Raw genomic sequence first — 14,783 nt, 5'->3', positions numbered from 1 at the left:
GAATGTTGCAATTTGGCCCCAGGGAGGAAAACGAGGGAAGGTGAAAATGCTCTCCAGAAAAGCACACAATCGGTCATCCCCATTTGGGGGTCTTCCTACGGAGGAGTGTGCCACACCTTCGGAAAATTCGTACCATTCTGTTATCGTATAGCTGCCCCCATCATGCCATTGAAAAGCTGCCACTCGTGCTAATCGAATAAACAGTTCTGAATTGGCCGTTCGGGAAAAAACCCTTGTGCGTCTCATCAGGGAGGCTGTCCATTGGGCCGTTAAAGGTATTCTCGCCGTAGGAGACGCTTTGGACCATGCAGGAGTCATTCGTGTAGGTGGAGTACGGGATGATATATATAGGGGACGGGCTGCAAAATCGGCTACAATAGTCGTCGTTTGGTTTGTTGAAATGGAGGGGGGGCAAGTTGCTGGGCAGGCCGCTCGTTAAAGTGCCCGTCATGCCGGAAGGTAAGCCAGTCGGTAATCCGCTCTGCGATTTGTTCGTCACCCCAACGGGCGCATTCCTATTCCTTCGTATGATCGACTTGGACAACTTCAGCGCGTAGACGTACATTTCCTTGTCATTGCCGGAAAGCTCCATGGAGTCAATGTACCCACAGAAGGCTAGGTTCTTAAAGTTTCCAAATAATTTTCCCAATCGAGAATAAATCATAAATGTATGAAACAATCTTTTTCCACTGAGCAACTCAAACAAGTCATCGCAGAAGTGGTTGCAGTTTTTGCACACGAAGTTGTAGGTGTTGGGTCTGTATATCTTTCCGAGGGCGTTTAAAATTTCGGCAAACTGGGCGTATGTTATTTCCACGAAGGTCAATTCGTAGCTCTTGCAGTACTGCCCGATAGTCGACCTCTTGGGCTTGCATGTGGTGATTCCGTCCATGGAGAAGGTGTACTCGCTCCCGAAAACTTCGATTCCTGTGGGGGGTTTAAGGGCGCAAATTGGGTAAAGCGGATAGAGTGGGTAAATCGAAGTGTACGCACTATTTAGCAACAGCACTGCCCACATTGCAACTTGCGACTCACCCGTGTGGCGCACATTTTTCAGAAAAAAGGGAACGTCTAGGGTGTAGGTGTGCAGCCAGATATTCATTTATATTTTGCAGTGTGCACTGGTCTATTATAGATAAGTTGAAGCGGGCATGTGGACGCATGCGCTTTGCTGGTATGGCGCACTAATTGAGCGATAAACGGTTAAAAGGGGGGAAGAGCAGAAGAAGAAACATAGCAAAGCATAGTAACGGTCAGCCAAAGTAATTGTCCTAATTTGTGCATTTTCCCTGTTCTCCACTGAATTACAGTCGAAGTGGTGGAACAATTTTACTAAAACAGTTTAAGAAAAAAAAGGAAAAAAAAAGGTATACACACAGGGGATTTTTTTTTTTTTTTTTTCCACCTTTTCCGTGGTAACTTTGCCGATCATTTAGATTTTTTCACAGTTAAAAGGTTAACATTTTTTTGCTAAAAGGAAAAAAAAAAAAAAAAAAAAAAAAAAACAATTATCATGGACAATGGAGGAGGGTGTAGAGGAAAAGTTTTACTTCGTACAAATTGCTACTAGCGTGGATGTCGTTAACCTCGCCTCCTTCGCAAACGCAGTTTGAAGAAATGTGAAATGGTGATGTGACAAGTTGTACAGTCGGAGTTTCGTTTCCTCTGTTCCTTCACGGTGGAAAAATTTTTTTTTTTCTGCTTTTTTGCCTTTTCTAGTTATTGACTCCTTTTGCGTTTTTTTTTTTATCCCATCGAGCGGTGCGCATGCGCGAAGGAAGACTATACACACGTGCACAACTACATGTGTATACACGTAAACAGATATGTTTGCACTTTTCCCAGCTGGGTCAGTCACTCCTGTCTTATTTTTTTTGGCCCCATGTAGAATGTTGCCCCCGCTAGGGGTGTGCTCTAAATCTCCTGGCACGAAGTCACTTCTTACTTTCATGCCTGTGTAAATTAGGCAAATCCCCCAGGTCCATTTTCCAACCTTCCCTAAATTAGCAGCGCGATCTCTTAGCCACACCAGGGTACACAAGTGTACGCATGGGTACTCATGCGTGGTAACGTTTTTTTTTCTTCCTTTCGCCAAACGGTGTAGAAAAAAAATCACCCAAAGGGGTGAATCCAAATTTGAGAGGACGGTGCCGAACATAGGAAATAATTGTTTCCTTTACAAATGTGTTTACATCTTGAAATCTGATTTTTTTCTTTTGTGGAACTCCAAAGGGGTTTCTCTATGTGCGTGGTGATAGGAGGTACGCGTGGACCGCTGCCAACTTAGGGGGGAGAAACGGCGCGGAACAGCAACCCTTTTAAAGAGCGTAATTACTCCCATAGAAAGGGCGTGTGCGAGGAAAAAGGAAAAAAATGCTTCTCGGGGAGCTCTTTGGGTAAGGTTGCACAGTTCAAGGGAAAAACATTATTCTTCTCACTTAACCCTTAGTGAATATCCCCCCATTCGGACAAAAAAAAAAAAAAAAAAAAAATGTTGACGAGCTGACGATTCGAAGTGTAATAGTGGGATAGGTGCATCATGCGAGCTTTTCAGTATGGACGCTTTCCGGAGCCCCCGCCAACTGCAATTTGTTTAGCACAAGAGGAGCAAAAAAATTGGTTGCCTTACTTAACAAGAGCCAGACGTGGGCAATTTTGCGAGCATTCTCACGTCTGCAACTTATGAAAGGCGTTTAGGCCAAGTGGCTCCCCCCACATGTCACAACCTCTTGCTAGTTACTTCCTACACATTTGGCTTCCCCCGTATACGCGTTATCGTTAAATTCGCGCCGAAAGTGAGAGGCCCCATTTTTAAAGTGGCCTAAAAGGACGCAACCGTGGAGTGTCCTAACGCCTGCGCGGAGAAACCGCACTTTTACAGTTATGTGCATGTAAAAAAAAAAAAAAAATCAGTACACACCAAATGGTACACACTATGTGCTCATTTAGGTGGCCTTTTTTTATTTGCCTGGTCATGCAAACGACTGCTAGAAGAATGCACAAACTGTTTTTCTTTTAATCGCTAGCTATTTAGCGCGCGCAAAACGACTGCAATCGCCTGCACATGTCAGCTCTCCTGCGGCGTTGCTTAAAAAGTGCATGCACATATGCACCAATTATGGGAATAAGAGAGAGCTATTTTACATGCACTGTACATATTTTTTTTTTTTTTCAGATTTGCAAAAATGCCTGTCCTTACGTGTTTTAGCTTGCAATTGCTGTGTAAATCGGTAAATGCATCAAAATGGCTAGTTGAAAAAAAAAAAAAAAAAAAAAAGACGGAAATGGGTTGTCTTTTCTGAACAGGTGTAGACAACTGTTAAATTCTGCAACGGTTTCAGGAGGCTACTTTGTAGGAAGAGACTACAGGAGATTAGAAAAAGCCGCTCATGCATTAACGCTCCAGGGAGGGAAAAAAAAAAAAAACTTAAAAAATGATCAGGAAAAGCTAATCAAAATTTTGCAAAAAGCTTGCAACAAGTATTTTGCAAAAAATTTTCAAAAATGAATTAAAAAATAATTTAAAAACTATTTTAAAAATATTTTAAGAATATTTTAAGAAAACTTTTAAAAAACTTCCAACTTTTTTTTAAGTACAACCAAACCTACACCAAACAAAAACTATAATAAGACAAAACTTACACCCAACTTGTAGCAGCATAGTGCAAACTTACGTCATTCATATGCCAACCTTACGCCAATCTTATATGAAGCTTACACCATTCTAATGCAAAACGTACATATAGCCAACTCCAAAGCACGCACCAAGTTTACACGAAACCTGCACCAAACTAAAGCAGAAACTACATCAACCTATCGACATACTTAACCCCTAGGAGAGCCTACTCAACTTGAAGACTCTCCCTGAGGACTCTCTCCATACCAAAAACTTCCCATTTTTGTCAAATTTTTTGTCCAAAAGGAAGAAAGAAAAGGTTTCTTATATTCCTTTTTTGCGTCTGCGATAATATACATACGCTGGAAGAAGACCACCCCCCCGATAATTCAATCAAGTTCTCTCAAGATTAACTTTTTCGATTCATCCTTTGTGAAGTTAGAAGAGGCGTTTTTTTATTTACCTTTTTTTCTTTCATTTACGACCTTCTTAACATTTGTTTATTTTTCGCTCCTTCAAAATGGCCTGCACGAACTTCAACTCCCCGTACCAAGCGGAGAAAAGGAGAACCACGGAGAATGTTGAGAACACAAAGTTGGAGAGCGTGAGCGCAGCCATAGACTACCGGGAAATGGGTAAGTGAGAAAGAGAGAGCTTGTCTGCACCCCGGTGTGTGCATGCAGATCTACGCGTGTGCGTAACTACTCCCCTGTGTGTACCACGCCTCAGTACGACGCGTCCCCTCCCCCCAAATTTGTAGATCTTATACTTTTTCCTGAAGGGTCATTAAAAAATATCAACAACACCGTTGTCAGTGAGAAGCACTTAGTTGGGAAGTCAGTTGCTCTGTTTTTTTCGAACGGCAGTGACCCCAAGTGTAGGGCATTCCTTCCTTTCCTGCAGCAGGTAAATTTTTGCTTCACACGTGGTGCAAGGGCGAGTAGTGACACTTCCTCCGCTATAACATTTGATTTCGCCTTTTGATTCCCCCTTTAGTACTACAAGACCATCAACGAAGCAGGGGCCAGCCAGAAAATTGAAGTAATCTTTGTGAGTACGGACCCGGATAGAACCTCCTTCGAAGACCACAAGAAGCACATGCCGTGGTTGTACATCGACATAGCTGACCCCTTAACAGACATTCTGAAGAAGCATTTCCGCGTGATGAACCCATACGAAGTCCCTTTCTATGGGTCTGGGCCAAGAAGTGATGTTCCCTGTTTAATCGTTATTGGTAGTGATGGACGGGAGGCACAACTCCTGCACATTTGCAGTGGAAGGGACGAAGGGGAAAAAGGCATTCTGAGATGGGACTACAGGAATAATGTGTACTCCTTGAATAAAAAGGAGTCTTCCTTTTGATTGGGGTTTGGTCGCGTGAGAGGCGTTTTTTTTCTTATTTTTTTTCGTGGTAATTTTTCAGAAGTGGCAAGGATGGTTGCGAACAGAGCGATATTAATGATGGAGTGAAGACGGTTCCTTTTTTTTGTGGAGCTTACTACATCTTGGTAGGTCGCTTCTCTTCGCACATGCAGACAGATAGAGTTTGGGCCTGATATAAATGGCCAGTACTTTAAACGATTCGCGTTACACGCGGGGGATGTGTAACGTACCTTCGGAGTGAGCAAATATACTCCTCTCTCCCATCTGTTGTGCATGTGAGTGTTTCCGTCTACATGCAAGCGTATCGACCTGCGTTGCGTTTGTGTTTCTTTTATTTTTTTCACCTTTGAAAGTTTTTACCGTTCATTCGAGTGCTGTTCGTTTTGTTGCACTTTTTTTTTTTTCCTTTTTTGATTCGTGAAAAGTGCTAAATTGAATTGTAAAACGGGAGACCCTTCCTTTGAGGGGCTCACATATTTAAAAAAAATAAATAAATAAATAAAAAAACATCTCTGTGGAGGAGCCCACCTTTGGGGGGATTCACATCCAAGGAATCGCTTCAGAAGAGCTACGCTCCTTTTTCCGGCTGCTAGCGTGGTAATCTAGCCAAGCGAGGTGCGTGAAATGATGCAGTTAATCGGGGCACCAAGGTATGCACACTTGCCCGATCGGTTACGCAAACAAATGGGAGTACATCAGCTCGGTGATCCTGTCGGAGGTGTCTTTTGTCCCCATGCGGTAGGGCGGTGAATCGGTGAATCCGTAAAGCGTAGCGGTGAAGAAGCATGTATAACCTTTTGCGCATGCCTAAGCTGCACCCTTTTGTGTGTATTTTTTTGGCCACACTGCGGTATTGGTTTCTCTCCCCGTGGGATCTCCCCCTCACGTGAGTTTCACCAGGGGTGACCACATGAGTTCCATTTGGATAGCCACACGAATTCGATGTGGAGTTCCATTTGGAGTGCCGTTATGTTCCAATTTCTGCCTCCGTTCCCTTCCCATTTGATTTCCTGCTTCTGCATCAACGCGTGGTGCTAAATGAAGCTACTCAAGTTGAGTAAGAACACCTTCGCTCACATAGGTTTTTTTTTTTTTTTTTTTTTTTTATTTTCCTTTTTCCTTTCCCACACTCTTACACCTTTATCATAACACCCTTTTGTATTTTTCCTTTTTTTGGTTGTTCCCTATCCGGTTCGTCCCTACCTCTTTTCTTAAGCCGCGTGGTGGGGCTGACTTATCCTGATTGTAGCAATTGCTGGTTTGATTTTTTTTTTTTTATATTTTTGTACCCCTGTGTGTGTGCTTCCCCCGGGGAGGGTGGCTCTCTTTGTAGATTTTCGCGCAGAGCTTCGAAGGGAACTCCCAAACAAGCACGTGCAGATACACATATAAGAACGCGCCTATAAGGGTGAGAACACACAAGTAAACAAACAAATATACACACACCTGTGTATATACGCTCACTCATGTGCATCCGCTCGAGGCAGACAATTGCTAGGTACCTAGAAGGACGGTTCGCTTAGGCAGCATGGCAGAGAAGGCCACACGGTACATGTTGTACGCCCCGCCCGGTTGGGCTCTGTCCCTGTTGCTCTTCCTTTATTGGGGCCACTACTCCTACCACACCTTTGTGAAGGGCGCGGTTTTTGATGGCGTCACAGATGAAGAGGCCAAAAATGTGAAACACCTAACCCACGAGGTAGAGTTACAGATATATAGCCAACACACACCTAACTGCATAGCCCTGTTTTGCAACAACAAGGAAGTGACATGCAAAGATGTGTATAAAGAATTCGTGAAGGCAGCAAATGAGATAGCCAGTGATGATATAGCATTCGTCTATGTGGACACAATTCCACTGAAAAAAACGGCAGACAATTTTGACATAAAAAATGTCCCGAAAATTTTAACCTTTAAAGATTTCGATCCAGAAAAAGGATATACCTTTGGGAAAAAATATACAAAGGAAAACATCATAGAGTGGTTTAAACTACTTCCTATGCCATCTATAGAAGTGATGGAAAAAGATCATGTTGGGAAATATGTAGAAATGCAAAAGAAAAAAGGGTATGCTAGTATTATTGCTTTTTGTGTACAAAATTCTGACCATGTTCATAAGTTTTTTCATTTTGGAGAAACACATTCACTGGCTAACTTAGCCGTGGGGATGGTGTACATCGATCAGGAGGCGGACACAAAAATTGAAATAAGCAACGGACCCGGGGCTACCATTCCAGATGGCAACACAAAGTATAACGATTTATACAAACCGGACAACAACGTTTGGGTGTCTAGTGATATCCTCACATTCGCTAGTGAGTATATGGCACAGTTCCCCGTTATTATTAATTATAAGAGGTCTTTGTACAAAGCGCAGAAGGGCGAAATTTATGTCTACCTGTACAGCCACTTTGGGCACTACTCGGATGCACTATATGTGGAATTGGCCCCCGTCATACGAGAGCACCACCCACAGGTAAAATCTCATCGATTACTTTCGCACGTGTGGTTATCGGGATCTTCGTATTGACACGAAGCTGCTTCGACATATTATCACATTGATGCATGACCACTTTGACCCCTTTCTGCAGCTCCGGTTCGTCTTCCCCAAGAGCGAAGAAGTGACCGAATTGCTAGGCACCGACAAAGGCGGCAATTTCATCCTCGTGGTGGACTACAGAGACGCAACTGTGGATGTCCTCTACGGATTACTGAGGCCAAAGAAATACATAAAGCAGCTGGAGAGTGAAAAAATAAATGCGGAAAATCTTTCCCAAGTTATTACCCAATTTTATCACAACGAACTTGCTCAAATAAAAAAATCAGAAAAGGAAGTAAAAAGAAGAGAGCAAGAAAAGTACCAAATTGTATGTGCCAATAATTTCGATACATTTGTGTTGGATCCGGAGAAGATCGTTTTACTTTTTTACCATGTAGAGGGATGCAAGGAATGCAAACCCCTTTTTTCTTTTTGGTCCCGTGTGGCCAATTTTTTTCACTTGGAAAATAAATATAAAAACGTCTTGGTGGCCACCATGGATGCCAAGCTGAACGACATGACTGATGAGTCGGTGGACTTTTACCCCAGCGTGGCCATTTACCCCACGGGTGAGTCAAACAGGGAAGGAGTGTAGGAGCGACTTTGCGTTGTCCAATCGGGGAGAGGGGGAGATATGATGACCCCACAACACGTTCCCTCATTCAAACGAGCAAAATGCGAACCGAAGCATGGTTGTGCTTTCTTCTTACCGCATTTCTCCCTCTTTTTTTTCCTCCCCCATGTGCAGGCCTAGACAAACTGAAAAGGAAAAAATTTCTTCTCTTCCCCCTCAAGTTGGACACGCTGATCGATATCGTGGACGAGCTGTTGGACGTGGATGAGGACCTCTGAAGCAGACCCTAGAGAGGGGGGCCCGTTCCCGATGTTTCCCGCCACGTCAGCTGCAACTATTTGTTCCCACTTTGTTCCCATTTTAAGGGTTACCTTTTTTGCGTTTTTTTCCCCCTTTTTTTTCTCTTTTTTTTTTGCTTTTTTTCCCCCAAAATTGACCCCACGCGACGTACCCCCCTGGAGAAAAAAATTCACTCAACGCATGCATTATCTGGAACATAGGTGGCCAATTTTTTGATCCCTTCACACCCACCTGTGCTGCTTTTTGCAGATCCCGCTCAAGCCGCGGTTTTTTCCCTCGTTTTTCGAAAACGCATTCTGTTGTTGCAACATTTGGCGGGGGTGTGTCCGCATGTGTGTACCTGCAAGTACGTTTATATTTTTTTTTTTTTTTTTCACAACCTTTTGTGAATTGTTACACATTTTTACACATTTTTTCCTGCACGCCAACTGGACTTTGTCTTTTTAACATAGTAAAATATTTGTCCCCAAATATACAGTCCTCGTTGAGTCATTTTTCCTGCTCTGCTTTTTTCATTTTTTTTTTTCGTGTCCAAAAAGGGCTTCACGAGAAGGGAAAACTTTGCAAAGGGAGAGTTAGCCACAGAGTTATCCACCGAGTTAACCATTCGGTTTAGCAGCTAGTTAGCCGGCGATTTTGCCAACCGGTCCAGCGCAGACAGGTGGCCGGACGAAGAGGAACTCGCAAAGGAGACTCAACGTTGTCAAGGTGAGGAGCTAAGAAGACGCCAAGTAGCGAAGAAGTAACGTTTTGAATCACTCCCTTTCGCATTTGCAAAATGTTGTACCTGACGACGGTGATCAGCAACGCCTGCCTGGCGATCCTGAACTGCGGGCTGTGCCTGTCGGCAACGAACCTCGCCAGAATGATGCTGCTGAAGGATTTCAAGATATGTCCAGAGGGGCACATCAAGTGCGACAAGGAGAAGTGGTACTTTGCAACGTTTTACTTTACGCTCTACATGAGCGCCTTCTTCGGGTGTCTCATTTCGCTATACTTTAGAAGTTCCAACAGAAGAAAGGGGCTCATGGGGGTGCACTACCTGTACATTATTGGAAGCTTACTGACAATATATAGTACCCCTCACATAATAATATTTTTATTTTCTCAAGCGTTTTTCGGACTAGCCATTGGAGGATCCGTGGTGACTGCATCTTGTTACATTTTAGAATACACCCCAAAAGATCACCAGAAATTTTACGGGTTCTACATTCAGATATTTTTCGCACTAGGTTTATTGATTAGCTACATCTTTGGAGCCATGTATGCGAACATGCGATTTGCAAACCCGAGGACGACCTACTGGGTGTTGACTGTGTTGTATAAACTGCACTTAGCACTCCCCTTAATCATCAGCGTGGTGTCCTTGCTTCTGTTCTCCTTCACATTTACTATGGACACACCCCTACATTTGTACGAATCGAAGAAATTTAAAAAGTTTGATAAATTGAAAACCAGAATGAACATACAACAATTTGACGAAAAGGAAGAATATCACAAAAATGAAAAAACGAAGGAAGTCAGTTTACTAGGAAAGGATTTAACAATTGTGAATTTTTTTCAAAACGAATTGTTACGCAAAACTTCCTTTGTAGGGATGTTGCTCTGTTTTTTGTACTCCCTCAATGGATCCTTTCTATTTTTCAATGCGATATTTTTATTTTTCAAGGCCTTCTCCACTACCAGAGCTAATACTTTTGTCTCCGTTGGGTTTGTGTTGGTTTACTTTATTAGCTCCATCCTTTGCACAAGATTGATTCAGATATATCAGAAGAAGGATCTGCTAATTACTGGGTTGGTTGTACAAGCCATTTCTGCAGCGTGTCTAGTGGGTTCCTATTTCCTTGATTTTTCAACCCTTGTTCACAAGATCATGTTAATCGTTGCGATATCTGCTTATTTTGTTGGCTTGTCCTTAGGCTTTGGACATATGATTTGGACTCATGTGTTTGATTTATTTCCCAAGGAATGTAAAGTAGTGGGGGCCTTTTTTTCCTACTACTCTCTCTTCCTTGGTGCATTCTTCATTTCTGTATTGCTCGAATTTATTAGTACCAGGTACTACTCCTACCTGTTTATCGTTTGTTTGATTTCCCTCTCCGTGTCCATCGTCTCCTTCAGCAAGTGCTACAAGGATGAGCGGGTCGCCATCGCCAGGCACCCCTCCATGGAGGACTAACCGGGCAACCCCTACGGCGGGAGCGCTAATCCGGCCAGGTGTCCAAGTGGTAATATGGCAAAGTGACGATGTAACGCCCCCCAAGTCACCCGGACAGACCGACCAAACGCGCGTATTCCACGTGGATGAACAAATTTGCAGAATGACTGCAGTGAAGTTATCACACGGACCATGTCCCGTTTGAGACGAAACGGAGAACTCATCTGAGAGAACTTCCACCAAGAGTGATGTTTATTATGTTATTATGGTGCACACGTAGATACCGTGCTTCATTTTTTTTTTTTTTTTTTTTTTTTTTTTTTCCCTTTAGTGGGGAATCCTGATAGGAGTTGTCACGCGGAAGCGTCATCGTTGCTTCCCCCCTTTTTGTTGTCTCCATTTTTTTATTTTTCCTTACCGTCAATTTTACATCCTTCCCTTACAAAACTTTCCATGTGTATCCCCTCCATTTACGGTTGGTGTGTTTATCCCTCCATGGGGGCACCAACCCTGAACAAGAACCTATTTTAAACATTCCTTCCTTTTTAATGAAAATTCGTGATGTAAGTAGTAGTTGGCTTAGCCAAATGTTCACTCCAAAAATGACTACCGCATCCGGAGAGAGGCCTTTCCGAAGGGTACTTCTTCCCCCGAAGCACCATCATTAAAAAAAAAAAAAAACACTTCAGGGGGACGATATATTTCGGGACGTTCCCTATGTAACAAAGCAGATTCTTCCTTGTAGATTTCCCACTTAAACGGGTACGGGGTGCTCCCACCAATTCATTAAGTGGGTTAAAAAAAAAGAGGAAACATTTTAAAAGTGCCCAGTTTGGTCAATCCCCTACAGGCGCATGGTCCAACTGTCACCACTGATAGGGTGGGGGCAGTGATTTTTTTTATCCCTGTTTGGCCAAAATTTTCCTACCATTGCAAGACCAGTTCCCCCAAATATGCATACCTAAGCATGTCGGCAACAAACTGTGGCTACACCTGCAATTCACGTTTGCGCTCATCTTGGAGTTTATTTTGCGGTAGCCAATGGAGAAGCAAAGGGTGATCCTTGCCATTCTGCTCCTTTTCCTCCTCATTAGCGTGCAAACATTCCGGTGTGAAAGTATCAAACTGGAAAGGGTCCCCTCTGATAGGGAATCCGTTAGGGGATCGATACCAAACAAAATAAAAAAATATGAGGGGAGTAAACTCGTACTGGTGAGTAACCTACCAGATCTGTCGATTACACATGGGGAGTTTTTTCGCATTCTGGACGGGGAAGAGGGTCACCATGTAGGGAAGTTCGTTCGCCTCGGCAGTGGTGGTGACACTGATGCGCTGCTGCCGGAGGATCCTGCCTTCTACGACGGACTGGTGATCATCCTCGATGTCTTGGACGACCAAGTGGTCAAATCTCTAACCACCAAGTATGTGAACAGCTTCAGAGAAAAGAAGAAAAACGTTTTTTTAAGTCTCAACAGTGTAAACGGGAAAAGCGGGATGCAGTTCTTAGCACAGCTGCATATTCAGGTGCATGGAGGTGGGTCCTACGTGAAGGACCCCTTTGGAACTGCATCACGAAAGGGGGTGAACATGCCTAAGGAAGGAGTCAACCGGGGGTACGCCTTCTACACAGGAGAAATAATACGAGACACGCCAATCGTTGTTAACCCTTCCGTGGGGGACAGAAGGAAACGTTTACTCTTCCAAGGAACAGCGCATGTCATGATGGGAAAAACAAAGCACATTCTCGAAGTCGTAACGTGCACACAGACATGTCTGCTGTACGACAAAAATGGCAACGTGGTGAAAAAGGCAAAACAGGGAACGGACTTATCTTTAGTGTCTTCCAGCCAGTGGGACAATAACTCAAGATGTGTTTTCTCATCGTCAAGTGAGATTTTCTCGGACCTTTTTTTTCACACAAATGGAGAAAATAAAAAATTCGCTCAGGAGATAGTTGCGTGGAATTTTAAAAAGAGCGGCATCGTCCGGTACGATAAGTTTAAACTGTACAAGGAGGGAGGCAAAATGGGCCACACGGCGGGTGACCTATTAGGGGGTGACCTGCTAGGGGGTGACCTCTCACGGGGAGACCGCATAGGGGCCACTCCCTTTTTCGCGAATGACCTTATCCACCTATCGATCGACCTCTACGAACTGAAGAGCAGCTGCTGGGTCCCCCTCAAACGGAGGGACATTCAGTACGAACTCGTCAAAATGGAAATTCACAGAAGAGATTTTTTAAACCGATACCAAAATGCGGACTGTCCAACTTACTACAAGAATTTCCATTTGCCAAACGAACATGGTGTGTATAAAATAAAAATATATTTCCGCAGAAAAGGATACAACGTTTTAAATTTGTATTTTTTCCTCCCCGTTCGATCTCCTCTACATTATGATAAAAACAAAAAAGTGCCCTTTTCCTTTTATCCATTTTATACGTACATTTATCTGTCTCTTTTTTGTTTTTTTTTTTTCATTCTGATCATTCTGTTTGACGATTCGGGGGGGCCCTCGGAGGATAGCGCTGGACAGAGCCACGACAAGAAGGAAAAAATGGACTAGCGTCGTTGTTGCTCCTCCGCTGCGGGATGCATAGCCCGTTGGGGCGGTCCGTACGATTCCGCGGTTTTGTTTACGTATACATATACATGTACGAATACGCATTCAATTATGTTCATATGTTAATTCGTTTATATGCTTATGTTTGTGTTTTTTTTTTTTTGCCCCGCCGGAACTGCAACGCGAGCGTTACAAATTCGTTGTCGTGTTGACCAACTGGGGATAAAAAATAAAAGGGTAATTTATTCGTGTTCACTCCGAGAAAACAAACCGGCAGATCCGCAAAAAAGGCATCGGTAGGAGATGCTCCTTTTCATGGAAAAAAAATAAATAAAATAAAAAAGTGCTACCGAATAATTCCCTTCCACCGTCCGCGCGAGGAGTAACTTCCCTCCCAAAAGTTACCAATCGAAAGGGGAGACTTATACGATGACGATGCACGTTCTACATATAATATGTTATATGCGTTCCCATTTTCCTACCGTATTTGAGGAGTTGCCAAAATAGCAGAGTGGCAATTCGGGAATTCTTCACACGGAGGGCAGTCCATAACGAGAGCATAGACCCCTCCCCCTTGCCGACGCAAGAATTACAACAAGTGTAGCAGATAAGAAGGAATCCACAACCCGTCCAATGGGATGACCCCTCCTTCACGTGAACAAACAGCAAACACGATGAAGTACATTAACAATCTGAAGGAGATTGAAAATAAAATAAAGTCCATCTGTGACAACTGCGGTGTTGCCCCGCCGAAGATACTAATTGTTACCAAATATGTAGGCACTGAAGAAATAAAAAACATTCACGCGTATGACAAGAAGTACCACTTTGGGGAAAATTCTCTGGAAGCCTTGGAGGAGAAGGCGAAGCAGCTGCCAGATACCATCAAGTGGCATTTCATAGGAAACCTCCAATCAAAGAAATGCAAAGTCTTGGCAAATTTAAAAAATCTCCATATGGTGGAAACGCTGGATAAACAAAAAAAAGCCACCATGTTAAATAATTATTTAAAAAGTATAAATGAAAATGAACAAAGAAGCAGTGACCAAGTAAAAAAAATACGTGTGCTTATGCAAATTAAGACAACAGACGACCCGAACAAAACAGGCATTGGACATAACCACTACGATGATATTGAAAGCACCATTCTGTACATTATAAACAATTGTGAATTTCTAATTTTTAAGGGACTCATGACCATTTCCTCGTTAGAAATTGCGAATAGGGAAAACTCCTTCGTAATATTGAATGATATTAAAAGTAGACTGCTAAGCAATACAGTTATTCGTGATTACTTTCGCGACAGAAAATTTCACATGAGCATGGGAATGTCCGGCGATCTGGAACTAGCCATTAAGCACCAAACAACGCAACTCAGAATTGGTAGCGCTATTTTTGGCTAGCTCGTCGATCATCATCATCGCCATGATGGTCATTTTTTTTTTTCTTTTTTCACCTGACCCGTTCATTCTTTTTTTTCTTTTTTGGAGCATAACGGCTAGCTACACATTGTGTGTATAATTAAAAAAAGGCGCACACGTGTGCAAGCGCTGGATGCGAATAATAAGGCTGTTTATTTTCTTATACCCGTCCACCCTATTCTTCACATTTGAATGCACATAAAATTAATAACCTTACCTCCGTCATATTT

The 14,783-nt window shown here is 43.1% G+C and overlaps 6 protein-coding genes across 6 annotated transcripts; 5 read left to right on the top strand and 1 right to left on the bottom strand.

Annotated features, from left to right (window-relative positions):
• Positions 1-160: 160 nt before the first annotated feature.
• PCOAH_00017270 (Uncharacterized protein) lies at positions 161-1,102 on the bottom strand (the record flags this gene model as incomplete). Its single annotated transcript, XM_020058536.1, has 2 exons — positions 161-927; positions 1,036-1,102. The coding sequence occupies 2 exons, from the start codon at positions 1,100-1,102 to the stop codon at positions 161-163; spliced, it is 834 nt and encodes a 277-aa protein (XP_019914175.1).
• Positions 1,103-4,136: 3,034 nt separating this feature from the next.
• Positions 4,137-4,978, top strand: PCOAH_00017260 (PDI-like protein; the record flags this gene model as incomplete). Its single annotated transcript, XM_020058535.1, has 3 exons — positions 4,137-4,251; positions 4,377-4,522; positions 4,613-4,978. 3 exons carry the CDS (start codon positions 4,137-4,139, stop codon positions 4,976-4,978), a joined length of 627 nt encoding a protein of 208 aa, XP_019914065.1.
• Positions 4,979-6,527: 1,549 nt separating this feature from the next.
• PCOAH_00017250 (Uncharacterized protein) lies at positions 6,528-8,390 on the top strand (the record flags this gene model as incomplete). The annotated part of the gene is made up of 3 exons (XM_020058534.1): positions 6,528-7,475; positions 7,591-8,107; positions 8,287-8,390. 3 exons carry the CDS (start codon positions 6,528-6,530, stop codon positions 8,388-8,390), a joined length of 1,569 nt encoding a protein of 522 aa, XP_019913998.1.
• An 800-nt stretch (positions 8,391-9,190) lies between these two features.
• Positions 9,191-10,591, top strand: PCOAH_00017240 (Sugar transporter; the record flags this gene model as incomplete). Its single annotated transcript, XM_020058533.1, has 1 exon — positions 9,191-10,591. The coding sequence occupies one exon, from the start codon at positions 9,191-9,193 to the stop codon at positions 10,589-10,591; it is 1,401 nt and encodes a 466-aa protein (XP_019914278.1).
• Positions 10,592-11,611: 1,020 nt separating this feature from the next.
• On the top strand, positions 11,612-13,135 carry PCOAH_00017230 (Dolichyl-diphosphooligosaccharide--protein glycosyltransferase 48 kDa subunit; the record flags this gene model as incomplete). The annotated part of the gene is made up of 1 exon (XM_020058532.1): positions 11,612-13,135. One exon carries the CDS (start codon positions 11,612-11,614, stop codon positions 13,133-13,135), a length of 1,524 nt encoding a protein of 507 aa, XP_019914211.1.
• Positions 13,136-13,806: 671 nt separating this feature from the next.
• Positions 13,807-14,535, top strand: PCOAH_00017220 (Uncharacterized protein; the record flags this gene model as incomplete). Its single annotated transcript, XM_020058531.1, has 1 exon — positions 13,807-14,535. One exon carries the CDS (start codon positions 13,807-13,809, stop codon positions 14,533-14,535), a length of 729 nt encoding a protein of 242 aa, XP_019914105.1.
• Positions 14,536-14,783: the final 248 nt, after the last annotated feature.

Source organism: Plasmodium coatneyi, chromosome 7 (genome assembly GCF_001680005.1).
Source record: "Plasmodium coatneyi strain Hackeri chromosome 7, complete sequence".
NCBI classification, from domain to species: Eukaryota; Apicomplexa; class Aconoidasida; order Haemosporida; family Plasmodiidae; genus Plasmodium; species Plasmodium coatneyi.
This window is presented reverse-complemented; position numbering and strand designations above follow the sequence as displayed.